This window comes from Ammospiza nelsoni, chromosome 4 (genome assembly GCF_027579445.1).
Source record: "Ammospiza nelsoni isolate bAmmNel1 chromosome 4, bAmmNel1.pri, whole genome shotgun sequence".
NCBI classification, from domain to species: domain Eukaryota; kingdom Metazoa; phylum Chordata; class Aves; order Passeriformes; family Passerellidae; genus Ammospiza; species Ammospiza nelsoni.
In genome coordinates, this window is record NC_080636.1 from 67986064 (window position 1) to 68009646 (window position 23583).

A 23583-nucleotide genomic window follows, 5' to 3' on the forward strand; every position below is an offset into this window, starting at 1 on the left:
CACAGGAAAGCACATGAAAATCCTGGAGAAGAACTGTATTCTTCTTCTACAGCATCTGGTGGGTTTGCCCTGCTAGGATAAGAGGCATGAAATATAGCAAGTTTGATCAGATATTAAGAGGAAATTCTTTACTGTGACAGTGCTGAGGCACTGGAACAGGCTGAGAAGTGGCCAATGCCCCATCCCTGGCAGCATCTGAGGCCACTCAGATGTGGCTATGAGCAATTTCCTCTAGAGAGAGGTGTTCCTGCCCATGGCAGGGTGGGTGGTACAACATGATCTTTGAGGTCCCACGTAACCAAGGCCATCCTGTGATTTTGTGAAGGACATATGAATCTACCATAGAGCTGAATGTGCCATGCTTGAGTCTACAGAGCAATGCCCTCCTCATTCATGAATGTTACACTTTTTTTCTGATCATGTCTAGTCCCATTTGCTAATCCAAATATCAACAAATGTCCCTTGATAAAAAAAAGAGGAACCTATATATACCTATATAATTATTCCCAATAGCCAAAGACCTAACTTCTCCTCATTATAGCATTCTAAATGCTCAGTGATCCAAAAGGGGGTTTATGTCATTAGTGGCAGTCTTCTAGGAAATTATCCCATGCCTTAGGTTTGCAAAAGTGTCTTTTCAGCCACACAGAAGGAAGATTCCTTTCTAACTGTGGGGGTAACATCACACTCAGGCTGCTCATCTCAGCCTGGTCCTCCAACAAGCTCTTGCTCATCCAATCCCTGCAATACACCACCTTGTCCAATGCCTCAGCAGAAAACAGCTCTGGGGAACCTGAAAAGCCTGGGTGGAGTGAACCTACCTACAAACCTGGTTACACTGGAGTGAAGCAAACGTATCCTTGGAAAAAAAAATCCTTTCTTGACAGACCTTCCCCTTACTGCTGTGGTGAAAATAGCTCCAATACCACAGACAGTAAAGCTTCAACCCAGACAGCAACGTGTCTTTGTCATCCACACCACATCTTCACTGCCTTTAACTGGATTTTGTTTGGTTTTTTTTTTTTTTTTTTTAATTTTTAACCTCTTTGCAAATATGCTGGTGTGAATTGCCACCAGGTCAACTGCTCCAACCTGGCAAAAAAGGGGATGCCAAGAAGCCCCAGCAGAGACGCAGATCTCCTCCCTCCACACCTGCCAGAATCATCTGGAAGGAATAATCCAACGTTTCCGAGCTTCCTGAGCCTTTCAGGCAGGGAGGGCAGGCAATGACCCAAGGGCAGAGTCACTGATAAAAGTCTCCCTGGAGGACCTCTGCCCCCATCCATCTCCCTGCCGCTGTCCAGCTCCTCCCCTCAGCACTCCCTGTGCAGCATCCAGCCCCCGACACACATTAACCAGCGCTCTCCAGAGACGGTGCCGCGCCGGGACTGCTCCCGCTCCACGCCTGGCGGATCCTGCAGCACGCCCGGGCAGCAGCTTCCCTCCAGCCTGCCACAGCCACAGACACGGCTCTGCTACGACCTCATGGCCACTGCGGGAAAAGTAAGGACAAGGCATTTCCCATCCTCCTTCCCAGGTGCCCTGCTCTTGGCCAAATCCGCTGCAGAAGGCTCAGCCTGCACACCACTCCGTGTGCCCTCTTTCCTCTGACCTTACTCTCCCCCCTCTCCCAAACCCCTGAGAATTTCACCAGACACTGCTCTCGGGCAACTGCACACGTCCAGACCTGCATTCGGTAGTGCATTCCCCCTCTGTCCTGCTCGGCTGCTCAGGAGACAAAATTTGCAATTGTGCTGCCTGAAAAGCACCCTCCTGCTCAAAAATCCCACCCTGAGCTCCTGCTCTGGCAGCAAACGCAGCTCTTCAGTGGTGCCCTCTTCAGCCGCTCACCTCCTGCACTCAGCCTTGTCCATGGCAATAGCCTTTCCAGGCTGCAAGCCCCATCTTGCTGATGCCAAACTGCTTTGAGTTGATCGGGGAAGGGTTTGTGCCATGTCACACGCAAATCAAAACTTGCTAAAGGAAATAAAGTATCCAGGTGCCCATCAGATGGGGACAATTTCATAGTCCCTCTTGCTCACCTTCAGCCCAGTGTGTCACAAGGCTGACATCAAAGCTCTCCATTGGCATTTCCATCAGGTAGGGTCTGCAGTGCTCATGGCAGCACAGTCTGGCCAGTAACGCATGGGGATATTATGAAAACTCCACCAAAGCCATCAGAACCCAGCAGCTTTCTAAGGCTACACCTGACACTCTTTGTGTCACAAACCACAAATGGGGTTTCCTCAGACCCTAAACCAGGCCAGTGGTCATTGGACAGCACGTGGTTTCAGGTGCAGTTGAGCATCACCAGGTTTGAGCACCTCGGGTTTAGGTGATTGCAGGATGACTTCCCCCAGCCGTGTGCTAAAGGCAAACGTTCCCATGCAATGAATTCCTCTTGCTTGTTTCCAGGTTATCAGGTGCAGGGCTGCTGTTGCCTGGGCCCCGGGCAAACTCTCTGTTGAGGAGGTGGAAGTTGCACCCCCAAAGGCAGGGGAAGTCCGGATCAAGGTAAAAATACATCTCAATAACTTTTTCTTCCTTCCTTGTGGGAATTGCTCTTCTTGTGGTTATACCTTCAGTAAAACTCAGGGATCTGCATTCTCCAAGAGGCTTTCATTGCCCAGGGCTGCCTTGGCTCAAATGCACTATCTGCCAGGGGCTCCTTTTTGGACTAATTCTTGTCTAAGCTGTCACATAGGAATTCCTGTCTCCAGCCCTTGCTCTGCTGGACAGGGCTCTGGTGTCCACACTGTGGCCTCTCCTCCACTTCCACCTCAAGCTCAGTGCAGAGGAAAGCCACATGGAGCATTCAGAGTCAGCAGAAGGGGAAAGCCCAGCCTGGGCTCAGTGTGCTGTCATAGAGTGCCAGCACTGACTGAGGGGCATCATAACATCCCTGGAAAAATTGCTTCCACAAACTGAGTTAGACAGAGGCCAGGACATCTGCTTGTTCCTCTCCAAACAGCTTGTGGCCACAGGTATCTGTCGCACAGATGATCACCTTCTGCAAGGTTGCTTTCCTAATGCAGAATTCCCAGTTATACCTGGACATGAAGGAGCTGGAATTGTGGAAAGCGTTGGAGAAGGAGTGACCTCTGTGAAACCAGGTAACTGACACACACACACAAAAAATCACATGACCAGGAATCAGATCTGCCACAGGTAGCATCCTTAGAACCACATAACATGGGATATTGCTTTCTTCCAGGTGACAAAGTGATCCCACTTTGCCACCCTCAGTGTGGGAAATGCAGCTTCTGCCGGAATCCTGAATCCAATTATTGCCAGAAGTCCCAGTAAGTTTACTTTGCCTTCCCCTACACCTACATGGGATGGACTTTATGACAAATCAGTGCTTCACTCAATCAAATACAAATACTTGCATCTCCTCCACAGTTTCTCTGAACCACAAAACCTGCTGCCGGACAAGACCAGCCGCTTCTCATGCAAAGGGAAGCAGATCCATCACTTCCTGTGGGTCAGCACCTTTGCAGAATACACCGTGGTCCCAGAGTACACTGTTGCCAAGATAGATGCTGCAGCACCTCTAGACAAAGTCTGCTTGTTTGGCTGTGGGTTTTCCACAGGCTATGGGGCTGCCATCAACACAGCCAAGGTTGGTGTTCAGGCCTGTTTAGCACTCCAGGGTCACCCTCACATGCTCATCAATCCTGTGCAAAAGAAACCTTCTCCTCTTCCTGCTCTTGCTGCTGGAGACCCACAGGCTCCCATCTGTGCAGGTAAAACCAGGCTCCACCTGTGCTGTTTTTGGCCTCGGAGGAATTGGCCTCTCAATTGTCATGGGCTGCAAGGCAGCTGGAGCTTCCCGCATCATTGCCGTGGACATCAACAAGGACAAGTTTGCCAAGGCCAAGGAGCTGGGAGCCACCGACTGCATCAACCCTCGAGACTTCCAGAAGCCCATCCAGGAGGTGCTCACTGAGATGACCGGGCAGGGCGTGGACTACTCCTTTGAGGCCATCGGGCACAAGGACACCATGGTAGGTGGCACTTGAGCATCTGTCCTCCCTCCCAGATCATCACAGGCTCCTCTCAGGGCAAAATTGACCCCCATGGGAAGATCCTCACAGGCTGCCTGCACTGCTGGGCATATGTTTGTGAGAGAAAACAGCATGATCTTAAAAAAAGCCCCATGCTCTCCAGGTGTGCTCCACAAGGGGACATGGCATGTTTTCAGATTCCCAGGGAGGAGCAGGAGATTGCACAAAAAGAGCACTCCCCTGACTGACCCATAAGGGCTCTCTCTCATTCTCCTGCCTGTCCCATCAGATTGCTGCCTTGGCTTCCTGCAATATGAGCACTGGTGTCTGTGTGATGGTTGGAGAAGTGGATTCTGGTTCAGAGATTTCCATCGATCCCACACTTCTGCTGACGGGGCGTATATGGAAAGGGACTTTGGTTGGAGGTATTGTACTTCAGAAGGCACTCTAAACAATTCAGCTTTTTGTTTCTTGGCAGTTGACAATCCATAGGAAAAGATGGTTGACAATCCATAGGAAAAGATGGTTGACAATCCATAGGAAAAGAGGGTTTTCAAGCAAAAGACAACTAAAGAGGAGCATGCCACTGCCTGTATTGAACATTAGCATTAGACATGCAAATAGTCCTCCACCTGTGTCACACAGTAACCCACTCATCCCAAAGAGCAGAAAACATCTCACAAGGGTGTGGCACCAGCACTGGTCACTAGTCCTGACCCTGACAGTAACACTACCGTGCCAAAAGAGCCTTTCCCCCAATATTCATGCAGCTGCTCTCTCCTGTTTCTAGGCTGGAAGACAAGAGAATGTATCCCCAAATTAGTTTCCGGCTACTTGGAGAAGAAATTCAATTTGGACTTGCTGATCACGCACACGCTGCCATTCGCTAAAGTGAACGAGGGATTTGAGTTGCTACGTGCAGGAAAAAGGTGAGACCCTGAACCAGCAGGAGGTTCAGCAAACCTCAGCACCTCCTCCTAAAGTTCCAACAGGCAGAGCATGCAACACTGGCTTCCCAAAGAGCACCTGAGCCTTTTGAGGAAGCAGGGCTTCCCAGCTGAGTGCTGGCAAGATCTGCCACAGCCCCAAGGGAAGAGCCCATGTTCAGCACAGGCAACCCTCCTGCTCATGGTTCAGCTCAGCACAGATCCTGTGGCCTTATCCCATGAGGGGCTCCCGTCAGCAGGGATTTGAAGGCTGCCCCGCTGCTGCACGCCTCATGCAGCTCAGTCAGGAAGAGGCTGGATGGCAGAGAAGGTGGCCGGTCCCCAGGCACACCTGCCTGCCACACTGCCTGCTCCTGAGCTGCAGCCAAGCCTCCCTTCCCTTCCACGTTTCAGTATCCGCACTGTCCTGCTCTTCTGAGGGACGCGGCCTAGGAAGCCGAGCGGAGGGACCAGAGCAGCAGGTGCTCTCCAGGCCCGGGCCCTTCTCAACCAGCACCTCCCCTTGTGGGGCACCAGGAGAAGAGAATGAGGAACTCACCTGTGCTGCTGCCACTGCTGGTCCTGCTGTGCCCAGACAGGACATGGAAGGATGTCTCTCCCAGGAAAGTGCTTTTACTAATAAAGGTTTACTGTCAAACTCGTCCCATGCAGTACACTCAATCAAAAGTGTTCCCAGAGGACAGGGGGAGCTCTCCCTCACATCACATCCCTTCCACCACACCCTTGTCCTCAGCAGTGAGCAACAGCCTGTGCCCCTCCTCTGCTGCTGCCCCCTCCTTCATCTCCCTCAGAGAACTGGGCCCGCTCCTCTCCGCCCCTGTCCCCAGCTGGGTGAATGCTGCAGCCTCCAGCAAAGCCCAGCAGGGAAACAACCCCTGCTGCTGCTGCTCTGAAGCATATTATAGAAAGCAGTAGATAACTTTCCTATAATGATGTAACACTCATACAGCTTCCATGGATGCTGTTTCATTTTTGGCAAATGTTATTGTACTTTTAATATATTTTCCACACCAAGTCCCACGGTATATTACAGCACAACTCTGGAAAATATTCCCCAAAGAACAGGCTTATCACTCCAAATGGCCATTCTGTTAAACAGATCCTTCTATCAGTTTCTGACACTGGACCCATAACATTACTGTGCCTTTTGACCTCTTTTGTGCAACATTTATCACATCCCACAGCCCTTTGAACTTCTGGAAACCTCTTAGCACAATCTGCAATCATACAGAATATCATGAACACACAAATGAGTTATCAAAGATAAATAAATCCCATCCTATCCACCAATTTTTACTACCTCATGCCATGCCTATTGAGGGCTTTGTCTTTGGGAAGATTTTTTTTTTAAGCATCCATGCCATGTCCCACATATCTTCCCCTCCAAGCTGTGTCTTCCTCCTTGATTTTTTCCCCTGCTTTTGCAACATCTGTGAGCTTAGTTTTGGCATGTTTTGGTCCTTTGCACTGCAGCTCATTTTCTCAGAGACCATTTTCTGGTAGTCTCTAAATGTCCCAATTTTCTGGTTTTTGGGTTTTTTTCTGTTGCATTTCATTTGATCCTATCTCCTTTCCAGGGTGTTTGTAAGCCTTTTTTTTCGGGTTTGCAAGATTCCGTTTCCTTTCCGGATGTCTTGGTGTGTAGTAGCAGCAGACTGTTTGTGGGAAGAGGATTGTGTTATGGTGCATTGTTTCCAACTATTCAGTATCCATTGAAAAGAAACTCCATGGGAATTCTAAATATTCCTCTAATATATATTTTCCCTTGTTTCATCTATTACCTATCATTTCTCATTTCTCTCCCCTTTGCACAAGATTTATACCAACATAGGACACCACCAAAGGAGAATTTAGAAGTCCCTATAAAGGCATCATTCTTGCAATGACGCCTTTCTTCTTTCTCCAAGTGGACCATTTTTGCCCTTTCTCCAGTTCCAGCGGGAAAGGGCCTGGAGACCTATCTTGATCTGAGACCCAAGAAAACACAGTGCTTTTTTATCCATTTTAAGGGTTCAGCAGCATTACCTAGATGCTGCTTTAGAAATCTTACCTCTTACTGGATTATTGGCAGTGTTCTTCTCCAGGAGCTAATAGAGAAAAAATATACCAGGTAATACCTTGAGGTCTGACATGTATGCTTTTCTGGGGAAGGATATGGATAAAATAATTAATATCTGGGCAATTTTACAACTGAAAAGGCATAAAAAATCAGCTTTACAAATAGATAAATATGCATCTAATTGATGCTGTGAAAGTAAAAGTGTGATTATATCAATTACTGTTAAATTATATATCCAAGCCCAATAAAAGATGTATAGAAAACAATTTCTGCATTTGGTGAAGGGTTGCCTTAGTTTTCTTTGTGACCCACATATTACAATATCTCAACAGTATAAATGTATATATTAATATTAATATTAATATTAATAATTTCCCTAATGTCATACATGTAATAGATATGATAATTCTCTTAGAAATGTATGAATAATTCAATTTACTTTGTGGAATTTTTGCTGCATTTTTTAGCATGTTATCTTGAACCACTACTTGCCTAAGTAGACTGTTGATTCTTGCGTACTTTGGTTCAGAAGGCTGGAATGAGGCCTACTAATTTTGCCTTTAAAACATTCAAACAGAGGGTTATTCTGACTTTGAAGCAGGAGTTGTGTCCATTATACATAACACTAGTAACGAATAGGATAGGTGTCAGTCCAGATTAGAATCCAAAGATGTTTCTACAGAGCTCTTCACTTTTGTGTGTGACCTCTGTCGAGTTCCCCTTCTCTTTTCTGCTTGATGTCAGGGAGAAGGAGTGAAAGGATGTTTATTCATTTCTCACAGCAATGCTCCACAACATATGTCTTCAAGGCTGTATTTCTTAAGGTAACATTTGCCAAAGGTTCAGCAGATCTCTCTGTGTATTTGCAAGCTGTTACACCACTTTTAGTGACATCTTTTCCTTCATGTTGGAAGTATAACAGAAAATATGACAAATATAGTGGAATATATCACTGGAAAGAAGTAGTGAGCAATGCCAGGACTGTGGGGAGGTGGGGGGTAGTCATCCACCCTGGCAGTCCCTTCAGAAAATGACCAAATGAGGGAATAATGTGCTGATGGAACCAAAACTTCATTCCTAATTCTTCTTTTTGGTCTCAGGTTAAAACTATGTGGTTTTTAATTCAGTCTTGTATTTCTTTTGATGTAATCTTTAAGAAAAATTTGTGGGAGGACATCAAGCTACTGTCCTGCCTTAGTTAAACAAATGTCTTGGTCTTGACCCTTTTGGAATTCATAAACCTGGAGGATTTGCTATTGCTTTTTTTTTTTGCAACAGTTAGAAAAAAGATGTAGTATTATGCTAGTAGTAGAAAATTGACCCCATCCAGTACAGATCTGACACTTGCTACAAACCCTGGTGATGGGGCTCAGGATTTAATCACTGCAGAGAAGTACCTTTAGATGGAGAGTTTGTTACTCTGAATATGTGTGCTAGAAAAATGTGAAAAAATGAACGTACTATAAGATGGGTTTGTGTTCACTGGGGCAGAAGCACGAGAGTATAGTGTAGTTCCTACTGTACTGGCAATGACCTGCAAGATTAATAATTCTGTGGCCAGGCCAGATATTGAGATATTGTGAAGAAGGTCAGCTGAGAAAAATAGTGTGTTGTTTCTGTAGGCAGCAGGAATGAGGAAGTAGTGCTGGGGAGTTGGTTGGTTAAATTAATTTAGTGCCTCAGGAGGAAAAAATCTTATCGTTACTTGGGAAAATTTTTGGTAAAACAGATTACATTTCTATAGCTATTTAGCAATTGTTGTGATTTTAAAATTGAAAGCAGAATTCAGGTAGTATATGATGTGTTTGTGACCTTCTCTTAGGTTATAAGTTTTATATATGCTGAGGGATTTTTTCCTGAAAAAATGTTCCTTACTTTGTTGGGTTTTGGTTTTGTTGGTTGTATTTTGGGGATTTGGTGGGGGGGGGGGGGGGGGGGGCTTTTTTTTTTTTAATTTTGTTCCCTTACGACATTGTTGATAAAGCTGATATTTTTCCTCAAGTTCTGCAGAATGGCATAGAGTGGATGAGACAATGGGAACCGGGAACAAAGTACAGCTATTCCATGTTGACTGATGGGTATGTCCTTATGCAGCCTTCAGCACAATCTAAAACTGCAAAACCACGTTTAATATTTGTGAGAGTACTGCTAAAGATGGATCAGGACGCTGCCATTTTGCTGGTTTTATTTTAATTGAAGCTTTTAGTAAAATTTGTAAAGCTGAACTGAACTATTCAAAATGAAGCTTAAATCCATCAGAGGGCGCCATTTCTTTCCTAGTGGTCTGTATGCAACAGAGTGATGCTGAAGACTTTATACTTTGTTGCTGCTGTAATTCTCCATTTATATCTAGCACATAATACCTAAAAATAACACTCTGCAATTTTTAGTTTTTAACCTATAATTACATTGCTATCTTTGGAAGCTACAGAATTAAAAAAAGAAAATGCTAAAGAAAATCTGATGCAAGACTGGTTATGTTACTGGGCCTAAATGTCTCTGGAATTCCCCTCCAGAGGAATCCTCTCGGTGAAATTCCTTAAAGGAAAACAGGTGCATTAAAATATCTGTTGTATAGGTGAGATTGCATAGACAACTGGAAGAGATGGGAGGAAAAAAGCTTTACTTTAGCTTGCAGCTTAAAAACTTGTTGGGGTGGTTCCCTTCATGAAGGCAGGCTGCTAAATAAATAGGATTATAATTTCTCCATATTTTCATAGAGATCTGATTTCTCATAAAACTTGGTGCAGTCTAGTTTCAATAACCTACCTGAAGTAGAGAGATAAATGCATACACAGATTATCACGAATATTTAAGGTGTTGCTTGCTTCCCCGAGGGCTGTGTAAGCATCTAATTTACTGGCAGTTTTCAGTGTTGATGTGGTAGTTGGTGTGCTATTTTTTGTCCCAAGCACTGTGAAATCATCCTGGTGAAAGTCTTGCCCCTGTCATTATTTTTTCCCCCATGATTAACAAATTCGTATCAAAAAATTCTTTACCAGGATTACAGCAAATGAGCTTTTCCCAAACTGTTTTCATTCTACTGATCACCAGAGACAAGACAGCTTTTAGTTCTACACCAGTACAATATGTTGAACACAGGATTATATATGACTAACAATATTCCTCTTTTGACTTTCTAAGATCTTGGGACATGAGTAAATTTTTGAACATCCAGTGCTTTATTAGCCGTACCAAATACCCTTCTTTTGCCAAAAAGTGGATCAATACTCACAATTATGGGAACCTGTACAAGGTTTATACAAATTGTTGTTTCTCTTACGGGAAGTTTTGGTTTAAAAGTCTAGAATGACCTGCTGTGCTTGTCATCTCTACTTGTGTAGTATAAAATTATAGTACTTGAACTACTTACCTGGTGCCTGATTTTCAAATGTGTTTCATGTGCAGATCTCACTTCACTAATTGAAGATCATATAATTACTACATTTTTATTTTAATCTTGTTTTTAAGAATCGGGATGTGCTCCTTCAAGGATTGTCTAAAAATGTTATACCACTCCTCTTAGATCAAGTAGTTCAGCTGGAAAGACTGTCTTGATTTTTTGATTACTTTTTCCTGTTTTCATGCAATACACTAAAAAACTAATTTGTACCATTCCCCTCATAGAATCTTGACTTTTGACAGTGTAATGGAGACAGAGAAAGATTAGGATGTATCTACAGTGGAATCAAATTGTCAAGAGAAAAGTAATACTGAGTTCAGTGCTGGACCTTATTGCTGCTTTCTGTCAGACTACCATAAAATGAGTTATTGGAGATTCTAGCAAATTCCCAATCAGCCTACACTAAAGTACTTTTTTTGAAAGGGATTTCAGCATAGCTAATGGTCTTCATTTGAAGGGCCTTTTCATCCAAAATGTAAGCTCTAGATAAAAGAGAGATTGACATTTAATTAGGGAAGAGCTTTACTTTGTGCTGGACAAATGTTACAGGGTTGCTGTAGGTGTTGCTGATCAGATCCTGTGAAGGTTGAAAGCATTCAGGAGCTCGATGTCAGTGAGAATCAGGAGCTTGGTGCTTCTTTAATCACCTAGAATTTAAAAGGAAAACCAAACTCAGATTCACTCTGCAATGTCAATGTTTTTTGTTTTTTATAAAGATGGTTAAACTTATCTAGGTCACAGCTTCCACCCTTGCCAGCACAAGAGTATCTTGAGCTGGTGCTGGTCAGAGGCTCTTGACCCAGGTCCCAGGTCTAGACAAACTCCTGTTGACTATATCTCCTCTGTTAAAATGAGAGTCTCTGTCTCACCAAGGTGCTTTGAAGTTAAATGGTAAGTGATCTGACAGAAGGCAACATGAAAGTCATTTGTGATTTAAGTAGGCTTAAAATCTGCATGTGTTTCTACTGCCCCGTGTTAGATTAAAAAGACTTGGTACCCAACCTAATCCTTGAATGTTACTCACTTTCTCCATCAGGTTCCTAGGAGTCAGACCAAGCTGACAATCATGCTTGAAAATCTGGGCATGAGTTATGATGGGAGACCTCACAGCGGACTTGATGACTCTAAAAACATTGCGAGGATCGCCATAAGGATGCTGCAGGATGGCTGTGACCTGCGGGTGAATGAGAGAATTCACGGTGGACAGCTGATGACAGTCTCCTCCTCAGGCCCCTTAGAGGGAGCCCCTGCTCCACAGATGCCCCGCTACAGAAACTGGCAGATCAGGGCTCTGCCCCGGGGGCTGCCCTCACATACCCGCTAAAGACTCCAGAGTTGTTAAATGGGCACCTCTGCCAGCTTGTCTGCCGTGCAGAATCCTAAAGCACCTTAACTAATCATCTCTGTTGAAATAAAGAGGAGCATGGAAGCTGTTTGTTCTTTGAAGCCTATTACAGCAATTTATTTTTGTACTGGTGACTTCTGCTAGCAGTGAGGTTGATATCTGGAATCCAGACAAAGTGTTGAGCTTTTAAGAAGGTGTAATTTGAGCACCTGCTAAGAGGGATTGGGCCTGTGTGCTGCTGTGCCACCCCAGCCTGTGGGCAGTATTTGTTCACTGTGATGTACTCCAATGGTATCCAGCATCTATCTGCTTATTCATTGCACACAAATAAGCCATTCCCGGGAGAACTGAAAGAGCAGTGGTTGGGCTGGCCCTTCCTGATGAGGCACTCTGCTAAGGGTTCCTATCAATTTTTTTATTTTTTACGAAGTCTAGGAGAAATGGGTGTGCATTCATCAGTTCTAAAGCAGTAGAGGAGTATTCTGTTGTTTGAGGTTCTTCTTTAAGGGATATATTTGTCTGCTTCCCCATCAAATGGAAAGGCTGGGTGTTGAATAAAAATTTCATCAATGTAGAATGATGGTATTTTTCTATTGTTTCAAACAAAAAGGTTCTTTAGATTTTCACTTTAAGGATCCCATCTCCTATTCCTGCAAAGCTGTCCTTCATTTAATGTTGTTTTTAAACACCATCAGCCATTTGCTCTTAAAAATGAGTGAAGTAAAAGTAAGTTCAAAACATGCCAAGTTGCCAAAATTTCATTCTCTGTGATTATTACATAAAACAAAACAAGAAGCTTCTCATTCATGGCTGAAGACATGTCCAGCTATTTTTGGTATCTTCTTGTGCTTCTGCCACCATGGAGCTATGCTTTTATTACAAAATCTAGCATTGGAAGATTAATATAATTTTATTGCTAAAGGCCACAGTTAATTACTAGCAACTTCTGCTTACTCCTCAGGCCTCAGATAAGATGATATTCAAAGGAGGCCAAAATACTAATTTGCTTTGTCTCAGAGGGCTGTTACAAAGTGCACCATAAATGTGATTCAACTTTGCATTAGAATGGTTGTTCTGAAAAGTGAAATAATGTATTTTGGTTGCTCTTGGTTTAAAAAAAATTTGCTATCCCTGTATTACAATTCACCCTTTTTACCACCTACATTCAGGACACAAAATAACCAATTAATAAACTTTGTTAAGAACACTGACTGACTAATCCAACTCCTCTCAGCCCTGTTTTGCTCTTCTGACTGTTAAACTGCATCAATGGAACTGTGAAAACTTCCATTTTAAGTTCATGGAGGCGGGAGAAATATTAGTCAATTCTCAGTTGCTTCATATGATTTCTTTCTTGAGTCACAGATTTGGACAGTCATAACTGCTTCTGAGTTATGGTTTTTGGTGTTGAGTTTTTCTTCCCTGAAAGTTTGGGTTTTCTGGGGGGTTTTTTGTTTTTGGTTTTGTTTTGTTTTGTTTTGTTTTGGTTTTTTGCCTGAAAGCAGATAGTTGCTCTATTGTAGAGAACTTTGTTGAACTTTATAGTTGTTTTTCATTTTGTAGCCCTACTTGATGGATTTTCACAAGGTAAAATAGAAATCTCTGATATGCTTTCTCCTCAAATGCCATTTATCTGCCAGCCCAGATTTTGTACAAATTCCTATATACATGCTTTTCACTGTAGTGACTGTAGTATCCCCTTTTTCTGAAGTACCATGGTAATTTACTTTATTGTGTCTGAGTTACATTTGTGCAAGTTTCTTTGACAAAATTGAGTCTAGTTCAGCAGATCAGGTCTCCCCAGGGCATGGTGGCAGCCAGAGACTTTATCACTAGTCTTTATTTACAGGTCTGGAACAGGCTCACAGTCAAATGAGAAACTTTTTTTTTTTACAGATTATACTACAGATTGCATAAGAGCTGTTGTAATTGTACATAATTTATTTTAAGTACAGAGTTGTTTATTTTTGCTAAGTAACTTCAAAAAGATATTTTGAGATAAGGGTTAAATCATAACTGTTTTCTGTTTGGCTGGGATGTTTTCTATCAGTGAGCTGCAGAAATCAGTAGAATCATTCCAGACACTATTTTATCTGTTGAATTAATATCAAACTGTAAGGTGTAAGTATTTTCACAGAGTATTTGATTCTGTGATTTTGAGATGAAATGAATTTTAAAAATGTTTGCTGATTTGTTTAAAATTTAAACAAACTTATTAAAATAATTTTATATTTTTAAACATGTCAGGTACTGAATTTGGTCTGTAAAGCATGAGATGATTTCAACAGTCTTGGGGGGTCTTGGCATCAGCTCAACTCATGATTTGTCTTCTCCAGTAGACCAGCAACATTGCCATGGATGGATGGCTTAAATCCCATGCATGTGACTAGTTCACAACACTCAGTTTTGAAATAAATTTTCCTGGATACTTCAGACCACAGGGGAAAAAATTGTTTGGTGATTTTACTAGTGATGCTCATATTCAGCCAAACAGTGTTTTTTCAAGTTGATCTCATTTGTTCATCCAAAGAAGCTTGCTGAGAGCATCTGCTGTAATGAATATTTTAATTTATTACAGGAGTCTTCCCATGCTGGAAAAAATAATTGACAACTATGTAAAAAAAAATCCAATCTCATTTTTATGCAGAAAAAAACCCATGCAGACATTGATTGCCTTGTTCAAGTTAGAAGCTTTGTTCTATTGTTGCTTTTTATTTCACATTTCAGGAGCTGTACTTGAGCAATTCTACTGCAGACAGCATTTGTGGAACAGCAGCAACTTTAAACAAAGGGATTGCAGACTAATTTCAACATGCGTGCTTTCAAGTAGATTTCTTAATGTATATTTATATGAACGTGAGAGGGCTTCACAGAATCTTGGGGTTATGTTAGGGGAAAAGGTTTCTCAGACAGGTTAAAGAGCAGTAGCCTCTGTTTCAGTGAGCAAATGCCTGAGCAAATGGGAAAGAGAGGTTACAACAGTTCATAGCATCCCATTAACTCCTTGTTGGAGGTGTGGCTACAGGGGCCACTCACAGCAGCTCAGCTGTCCACAGAAACTGCTTTTGCCTGAGCTTGTCTGATAGCAAGGTAATTTAATAAATTGGTTTAACAGGGTATTTGTTTCCATATTTTGTTGGAAATGAACATTGCAATGAGGAAGGGGCTATTCTCAGCAGTGGAAATAAGTAAAAACTCAGTTCACTGTTGTCATGCCCTTGGAGAGCTCTCTGTGTTTCCCTGCAGGCCTTGACAGCTCTTCGGTGACCTTGTGAAAGCAGTGTTTTTTCACTCATTTCTCTCACCCTCTCACACACCATGGCTGGTTTTAATTCCTCCTTTTCCCTTTTTCTTCCACTAATAAACATTTGTCTCTTCTGCAGAGAGGCTTGTGCCAGGTAAGATCGTGTATGCTCTTTCTAAAAACAACTGACAGGCCCTTTATAGAGAAATTGGAAATCTGTATGGAAGTATGGAGGGTAGAGGAGACCCAGTTACTGACTGCAGGCTTTTGAGATGGGCCAAATGTATAGAACGTCATTCCTGCTGCAACCAAAACCATTCTTTTCAGGGACTTCACCTTTGGCAGCCCCATGGGGTGGCAGTGACATCTCGCCAGGAGAACTCCCCAGATGGAGATCCATGAGGTGCCCGGGGTGTGCTCAGTGCACGCTGCTGCTCTGCCTTGTACTGAGCTGTGGCCTCAGCTGCAGAGCCATGGTTGGGAACAGGCTCACACTTTGTCCAGAACACCTTCCTCCAACAGAAAACGGGGTGCTGATCTGCAAGTATGGGTGCTCACAAGACTTTGGAGGTTGAGCGGTTGCATCTCTCTTGGGTTCTTTCTAGTTCAGTCCTTTCCCATTCACTGCCTCCAATGCTGACTGGCTTTTGCCCTTTTTAAATTGGAGGGCTTGGTGTTGTGTGAGGAAAACCTGAAACAGCTTAAGGGATGTGCTTTTTAAACAAAAAGATTGTGATTGCTTCACACTAAAGTGGCTCCATATGGCAAAAAGTCTTTTTTGAGTAAATGGCAGGAGCCTTGAACACCTCTTTACGGCAGGGATGACCTCTGGGTGTGTTCTGATTAGGGATGTGATTCCATGGGTCAGGCATCTGTCTGCTCTGTGGCCACTCAGTTCAGGAATGCCCATGGGGAGCACCATGTCCTGCTCCTGTGATTTTAACTTGGTGTGGTCATGACTGCACATCTTAATTGTAAAGCTTGTGGTGCGACTTGCAGATATATCATGGTGAAGTTTTTGCCTACTTTGCTGGCTAAATTAGTGCTAACTATGAGGTTTTGCTGTTTGAAGTGAACGGTAGTAGTGATCTTGCATTGGTAAAGTATTTGCAGGTGATTCTGACCTCCTTTGTTTATTTGCCCTGTTTCAGCAATGTTAATTTTTAAAGAGCACATGTAGCCAGATGGATCTCTATGAGCCAGAGATGTCCCAATAAGCAGGAATTGCTTCATTGTGGTTGTGCTCAGGTTTGGAGTGGTATGCAGGACCTGGGCTGTGGAGCATGACACACCTTCCCAGAGAGTCTCATGCTGAGTAAAAATTATTTTATTCCTAGCTTGAATTCAAGCTAGGTAAGTAGTTGAATACTTATGCTGTGTGCAGCATGAAAGTGTTTTATATGTAATTTAGAGGCAGGTGTAGCAGCCTGCTGTGAGACTCAGTGTGCCCTCCTTTGCTCATTTGAAAACACTCCTATGTTTGTGATTCATTTCCATTTGTGCATATAGGGACTGAGATGACAGAGGACTCAAAAGAAGGGAGAAGTGACATTTTACTAGTTAATCTAGGCAGTCTAGGCCAGATATTACCTGTCCATATAGTCTGAGCATTTGATACAGCTGATCTATGACAACAGGCTCTTTGGGATGCCAAGCACCATGTCCAGAGAGGTGACATGCTACTGTGCTGAGCTTGGCTGTATTTAAGCACAATCTGGGTCACACTACTCTAGGCACACTTCAGTAAACAGGCAGACCTGAAGAAAAGGAGCATTTATTTGAGCTGAGAAGCCTGGGAGGGGCACAGCTGAAACAGAAATCAGGCTTCCTGCATTGGAGGGAATTTTGGTGGTGCCTGCAAAGCCTCTCTGGTGGTGTGCTGCAGATCTCTGGGAGCTGATTTCTTCAGCTATGCTGATGCTTTGGTTTTTCCCTGCAGAGTCATGTGGGCATGTTTCTTCTTTGGACCCTTCTCAAAAACTTCACATTTGCTGGTATTGGGGGCTGGCTTCCCTGAAATTTGCTGGTTTGCTCCTTTTTCTTGCTTGTTTTGCATATATGAAATAGTCCTTCTCTGACCCTGCCTGTACTGATTTTCTAACAAGCCATGTCTGGAAGCAGCTGTACTCTCTGCTGCAATCCTGTCTGCACTGCTGGCCTCACTGTTACGCACAGGTCTTACAGAAACCTTATCAGATCAGGGACTGCTGCCTTGTGGAGTGTGGTGCTGGGGTTCCTGAATGCTGCCACAACCATTTAGCAGACACCAACAGTAGGGAAGACAGTATAAGTAAATGGAGATTCTGTTGGCTTCCTTCACATGTTATGGCAAACAGTTTGTGGCAAATTCTCATGGTTTAATGGCACTTTCATTCAAGCATGCTACCACATGCACATCGCTAGAGGGGCTGCCACCATTAGAGATTAAAAATCATGGGAAGGACATTTTGAAACGAAATGATAATTAAATTAGATGTGTGATGGGTATTTGTGTGATTGGTATTTATTTCCACACTAGAGCTGCATTGGTAAATGTTGCATCATGTGCAGGAAGTAGTGTGACACTTTACTAGATTCTGCAAGTAAACCTGTTCAAATGCCTTTGATTTTTCTGATAGATTGTCATTAGTCTTCAAGCATGGAAAATTTTGTGTTGGCCTTGAAAGAGGAAAATAACGTTTTTTAAACTGAGAAAACTCTTCAACATTTTGTATTTGAGGGATTGGGAAGATGAAGAGGTCTGCATATGATTTTAACATAGCAGGAGGTAGTTCTCTTTCACTCTAGTCTGGGAGATGGTGATGTCCCTGCAAGTGTTGGATCAAGGCTTCCAAAATGAATGATCTCCAGACAGTGCTCTTTCACTATGTGAACATAATCATTGTAAAAGCCTATGATTTAGCTCCCTTTCAGGGAGAAAAAAGAAATGCTGCCATGTTGTCCTCCTGCCAAGAGAACCTGCCCCACCTTGGTGGATACTGACTGACAGAGACATGGGAGTTTTTGTCTTTTAGTGACACGATTTGGCAGAGACTGAATAAGTTCCCCTGTGCTTGGTTCAGTCTGTGCGTGAAACATTTCTGTAGGTGGTGTAGCAGGTGTGTCATACTGGATGAAACTTCTGCCTTCAACCAAGGTGGTCATGCTCAAGATTGTAGAACTGCTTTTCTGACTCAAGAGGCCACAGACGCTCTTGGTAGCTGTGGTAGTGAGCAAAATGCTCTGAGATGGAAACATCAGCTTTTGTGTCCAAGAGATGAAGAGCATGAATCTTGGCTGTGTGCTGCTGGGTATAAAGGAAGCTTATCCCACCGTGTTCATACTGGATATGAAATGTCTTCACATCTTAACAACTGAGTTGGTGGCTGCAGCCACATGGCCATTGCTATGGGGACCTTTCCATCTGTTCCTCCTCTTCTGCCATGTGCAGAATATTTTTTTAATTGTGCAAAATCTCCTTGAGCACTGAATCCCACAGTTCAGCCAGCTCCTTGTGCTCTAGGGCCATATAAGCTGTTGTAATCTTTAAAGTGCTCCCCCCACCCCTAATCTTTGAGTTTTGGAGCATGTGTAGAATGGACTGAATTGTCTTCATGCACTCTAGCTGACCTCTGTTCCTCTATCCACACCACCTAACTTTCAACCTGGCAGACAACCCCTGCTCTGTTCACTTATGGTTTTTTTGGCAGGACAGAGTGTCTATAACATACATACCTTGAAGTACAACTGTCTCCTTTCTGTCCCACTTTTTGCTTTTCTGTCCCACTTTTGCTTTTCAAGCTTTCCACTCTGTCCTGCACCAGCTTTTCTCTGCATGTCTGGGATGCAGCTTCCCTTTTGTTCCCTTTCTTCCTCTGCTTCCCCATGCTGTGGTCCTGACCATGGCATCCTGCCACAGTTGGGCAGCTCCTCGCTGTCAGACACACAACCTCCAAAAGCGTGTGCTGAGCCCTGTGGTTGCTTTAAGGAAATGGACAAGTGTAGTGACTTTTTGACACCAACTGTGGTTTTCAGGGAAGTTACTAGTCGTGTTCTAAAGAAGAAATCCAGGCACAGAATTAAATTGCTGTTCAAGTTTAAGCAATGACTAAGGAAAGTGCAAGAAATGGAAACCAGCTGCCTTGCGTACCCAGCTGCTGTCTTCCCTAAGCCCTCTACTGTTTCCTCTCAGTAGGCAACATTTTAGTGTAGGTTGCCACCAGAGGAAGAAGCCGTGCTGCTGCTGTTGTAATTTTGGCTGAGCTTTTGAAGGCAGGCCCTTGCCTGGGGGAATTCCACACAAGCTCCTTGTCTCCAAAGCAGCTGGCTCTGCATATCCTCTCTGGACTTGCAGGATGTGTCTTCTGGGAATGTTTTCCTGAGCAATGGGGCATTGCAGTCTGCTCTGGCTCTAGCACTGAGACTTCCAAGAGCTCTGAGTGCATGCAGTCACTTCAGCTGGCAGCATAAAACCCTCTGAACTGTGTTTGTGATGACTGCAAAGAACATCAGCAATTGCTCTTCTGCTCTTTTATGCTGCCAAGAGTTGTAAAGATTAGTGGAAGACACACTGACATAAATAGAAAGAATGTCTAGAAGCATCAGAAAGAAATAATTAGAGGTGTCTGAGAATGACAGGTGCTGATGGCACATGTGTTAGCAGGTCATCAAAATTAGCACACCTACAGCTCAAATAATCCTAGAATGGTCTGGATTGGAAGGGGCCTTAAAGATCATCTGGTTTCAGCACTTCTGCCATGGGCAGGGACGTCTTCCACTAGATCAGGTTGTTCAAAGGCCATCCAACCTGGCTTCTAACACTTCCAGGAATACCTACATGGAATAAACCACAGACAGCCTAAACCTGACAAGACAAATCTGAAATCTCAAGGCATTAAAATATGCTGGTTGGATAATAAAGGAATGGGATTGGCACTATTAGTTGTTGAGATAAAGAGACAAAAGACAGTGAGTTTACCCTAATGATTCACAGAGCTAGGACAAGATAATCCTAGAATTATAGTTATGCCAGGATTCTCTACCCATCCATGTTGTTTGATTTATTTTGGCTTCATGAGAGCATAGAAATTGGTCTTAGGAGTATATATGCAGATAAATCCTCAAGCTACAGGGTGGCTGTGGGCCATTTAAGATGCTGTAAAGTCACTGATGATTTACTGGATTGTACACATCCCACACAAATACAGAGGGCAATGTGGCTGTGTTTGGAGCCATCCTTCCAAAACCTACTGACATGAGAGAAAACTCAAAAGATGGCAGGGGACTGTAGTTTCCTGCTACAAAACAATTTTGTTGATCCACTCCAAAGGGTACAACCTAAAATGACAGGCTTTGAAATGGAAAAGGAGTCTGTGAGTCTTTCCAGATATGGTGCACAGAAGTATGATGGAGCATGCATTTTCAGCAGAGTTTAACGGTAAACAGAGACCAACTAGGGAGTTGTTCTCTCAAGAAGACAGAAGGATGCCTGTTGATTAGAAATGGTTGTCACTTGCTGGATTTACCATAGAGTTATAGATTTCAAACTAGTCCTGTTCCAATTCCACTTTATTTCTTCCTCTCTCAGAACAGCTTGGCACAAACAACACATAAGTCCCTCTATCTTAAGCTCTTTAAGAATTACACCTGTAGGGCCTGCTAGGGGAAAGATTTAGCTACCTAAACATAGGTGTCTGGTGCCCTCTGGTATCTGAGGTGTCTGCACAAAGCATGTGGGACCTGCAGGACCTCCTGTCATCTGAAGCAGCAGCTGGAGGCCAGCCTGGAGGCCTGAGACATTTCCAGTAGCGCTGCTGCTCATACCCATGTGTAGGCACTGGAATGGTGTCCCTGGAGCAATCCCATGGCCCAGTCAGCTTAACAGGAAGAGACAGGTACTGTCAGAGGATGAACTGTCCCCTTGGTCTTTGCTGCCTCTTTATATGACTTCGCTGGGAGGTGGAAACTTGCTGCTGCTGGTGCTGTGCAGCATCCAAGCTTCCACAGAACTTTCGCTAGAGAGATGGGGATTTCAGGGACCCAGGAGAGGGAATGCAGTTTTGAGGCCCACACATGATTTCCCAGACATCAAAGGCTTTGGGAAATGGGGATGTGTCTCTCTGCAGCTCACTCACCAGCAGTCTCAAAAAGCATGGGAGGAAGATGGCTAGGTCTGGATTTAGGTGTTTTATTTCTGCGCTTCAGTGAAAATCAATAGTGACAACTGCTCTTTGATTGTGAAGGTTGAGATCATGTTCTGCTATACTTTGCACTTTGCACAGGGGTGGTGGAGGAGCTGATCTGGAGGTCAATTACTTGCCACAGTCCTCAACTGCAGATCGAGGTGCTTAGCCTTTGGCCTTTAGAAAATCTTGAACTGGTTCAAAGCTGGGGAGAGTCTGAAGTGACAAAAGTATGGTGCTTATTTTTTGATAATGGTTTGGTGCTAAAGTTTAAGCTGGGATGAAGTGATTTCAGCTTTTCAGAATCTTAGATTGAAGATTGAAGGTTCTTCTTCAATCTCATTTGGGATGCCTGGTCTTCATACTTTCATGCTTAGGTGTCACTCCCTCTCAGGGCAACTTATGGCTGCTACAGTATCTCTGTGGTTGTCTGCAAAAACCACAAAGACTGAGACTATTGTCTCTCCTGGTGGAACATGAAAAGGTACATTCTGCATGGGTGGGACAGAGCTAATTTCTGTGCAACTGTGTTAAAACTAGTGAAGCAAACCATAGCACTGGGCAGTGAACCCAGTCTTGCAAGACACTGAGTCACAGCTGATTACAGGTGAAGGTGTTGGCAAGAGAACTGTCCCTCACCTGCAAAATGAATGCCCCCCAAAAATGGAAGGAAAAAAAATAGTTCTTTATTATTTTATTATATTATATTATTTATTTTCCCCTTTGTAATTTTGGAGCAGCCGGTCTTTCTGGGCTCCCTTCAGCTCCATCCCTCCTTCTCAAAAAGCAGTTTTTCTGCACTAGAGGCTGTTCCTGGTAACAGAGTCCTGCCTCTGGAAAAGGTAGTGCAAGGCCTCAAAGGGATATGCATGTGACACTGGTGGTACAGCCCTAGCCTCTTGCACAAGCATGGGAGTGCTTTGTTTTAATTATTTAGCCAAGAGAATTGGGAATGACTGTGAGACTGTTGAAGGCAGAAAAGGACAGAGGGCTGGCTATAAACAGAGGGACAGCAGTAAGAGAAGTGCATCTAACAATGGACTCTTCACTCTCTTCAGTCTGGTCCCTCAGATGGGCAAAAAAGCCCCTCCAGAGAAAGAGGATGGTCTGACACACGAGAACAAGAAAGAACACAAAGTGGATATAAGCAAATACATGCATAAGCATCTGCAAAAACAGTGGTGAAACTTAGCCATGTGCTTTACAGGCAGAATCCTGCTCCTCCCTATGGGTTGTGTCTCTCTTCTGCCCCTAGATAGGATTTAGGTACTGGAGGGAGCATGGATACCATCCTTGGCACAATCCATGGGGCAGGGAGCTACAGAAGTGAAGACTGGCAAACAGCTCCCAGGCTGAAATGTGTTTGCATGAACAGTTTGTACTGTTCTGTGTAACAGACATCTGTAAACATCTGTGAACAGGTAGCAGGGCTAAGGTTTACCAGTGAATAATTCAACCAGTCCTGCTACACTTAAATTTAGATAATAGTGCTGCAGTCAAAGGCTTTGCAAATTTAGCAGCTAATGCCATTATGGACTTGTCTCTGTGTTTGGCCTGGGGCCTGCACTATTTCACAGGTGGCTTTCACCTTGTGTGACAGCATCACTGCAAACCAGTTCCCTTTTTTGCCTGACAAATCAGGCACAAATTCTTTCACCAGGCTGCTAATACCAAAGCAGTAAAGCAGCCAATGTTGTTTTAGAGGAGACTGGAGGTGGGGGGATGGATGCTAGCTGCAGGTGGGCATCTGAAACACCTTCCTGGAGTTCAGCAATTTTTCTTCCCAATGCCATCTTGCCACTGGCGGTGGAATTCGCTCAGTGTCCCCTGAGATCTTACTTCTTGAATTGTCTCAAGGTTTCTCCAGGTAGCACCTCTTTCCTCTTTGCCTTTTTCTGATGGCTGTAGGACACCCTCTGTATATAACACTATAGGATTCATTCCAGTTCAAATGACCCCAAAACTGGCAGGCTCAATACAAAAAGGAGTCTTCAGCGAATGCTAAGGGACTCAGAAGAAAACAAAATTGCACAATATGGACAAGAAAATGAATAAATAGTATGCAAATGTAATGGTAGCATAAACCTTAAACCCAGATGCATATTTGCCAGTGACTATGCCTTTCCTGCAGTCCATGTTACCATGGATTCTGTGTCCACAAGTACACCCTCTCTCCCAGCTGTTGCCCTGTTTTTTGCAGAGCTTGTCACACCTCTAAGGACAATTCCTGCTGGTGCTTATCCAGCCTCACTCTTGTTTTTGGACAGGACAAAAAGTATCCTTGACGTTCTAGAGCTACAGCTACATGTTGTTTGCCCTCAGAGGTGATTTCTCCTGATGAGCCTCCACCCACTTGACAGGAGCAAAGGAGATGGTGTTTGTAGCTTTGTTTCAGAAGAACAGCATCCAGTTTGAGG

At 43.8% G+C, this 23583-nt stretch overlaps 2 protein-coding genes across 2 annotated transcripts; both read left to right on the forward strand.

Annotated features, from left to right (window-relative positions):
• The first annotated feature begins 1455 nt into the window (after positions 1 to 1455).
• LOC132072249 (alcohol dehydrogenase 1-like) lies at positions 1456 to 5591 on the forward strand. Its single transcript, XM_059470404.1, has 9 exons — positions 1456 to 1503; positions 2416 to 2514; positions 2972 to 3113; positions 3215 to 3302; positions 3403 to 3622; positions 3747 to 4007; positions 4297 to 4432; positions 4798 to 4936; positions 5348 to 5591. Exons 1-9 carry the CDS (start codon positions 1486 to 1488, stop codon positions 5370 to 5372), a joined length of 1128 nt encoding a protein of 375 aa, XP_059326387.1. The 5' UTR covers positions 1456 to 1485; the 3' UTR covers positions 5373 to 5591.
• Positions 5592 to 8975: 3384 nt separating this feature from the next.
• Positions 8976 to 12338, forward strand: LOC132072730 (3'-5' exoribonuclease 1-like; the record flags this gene model as incomplete). The annotated part of the gene is made up of 3 exons (XM_059471220.1): positions 8976 to 9091; positions 10158 to 10269; positions 11453 to 12338. Coding segments are annotated over 3 exons (516 nt in total), but the record flags the coding sequence as incomplete, so codon positions are not given.
• Positions 12339 to 23583: the final 11245 nt, after the last annotated feature.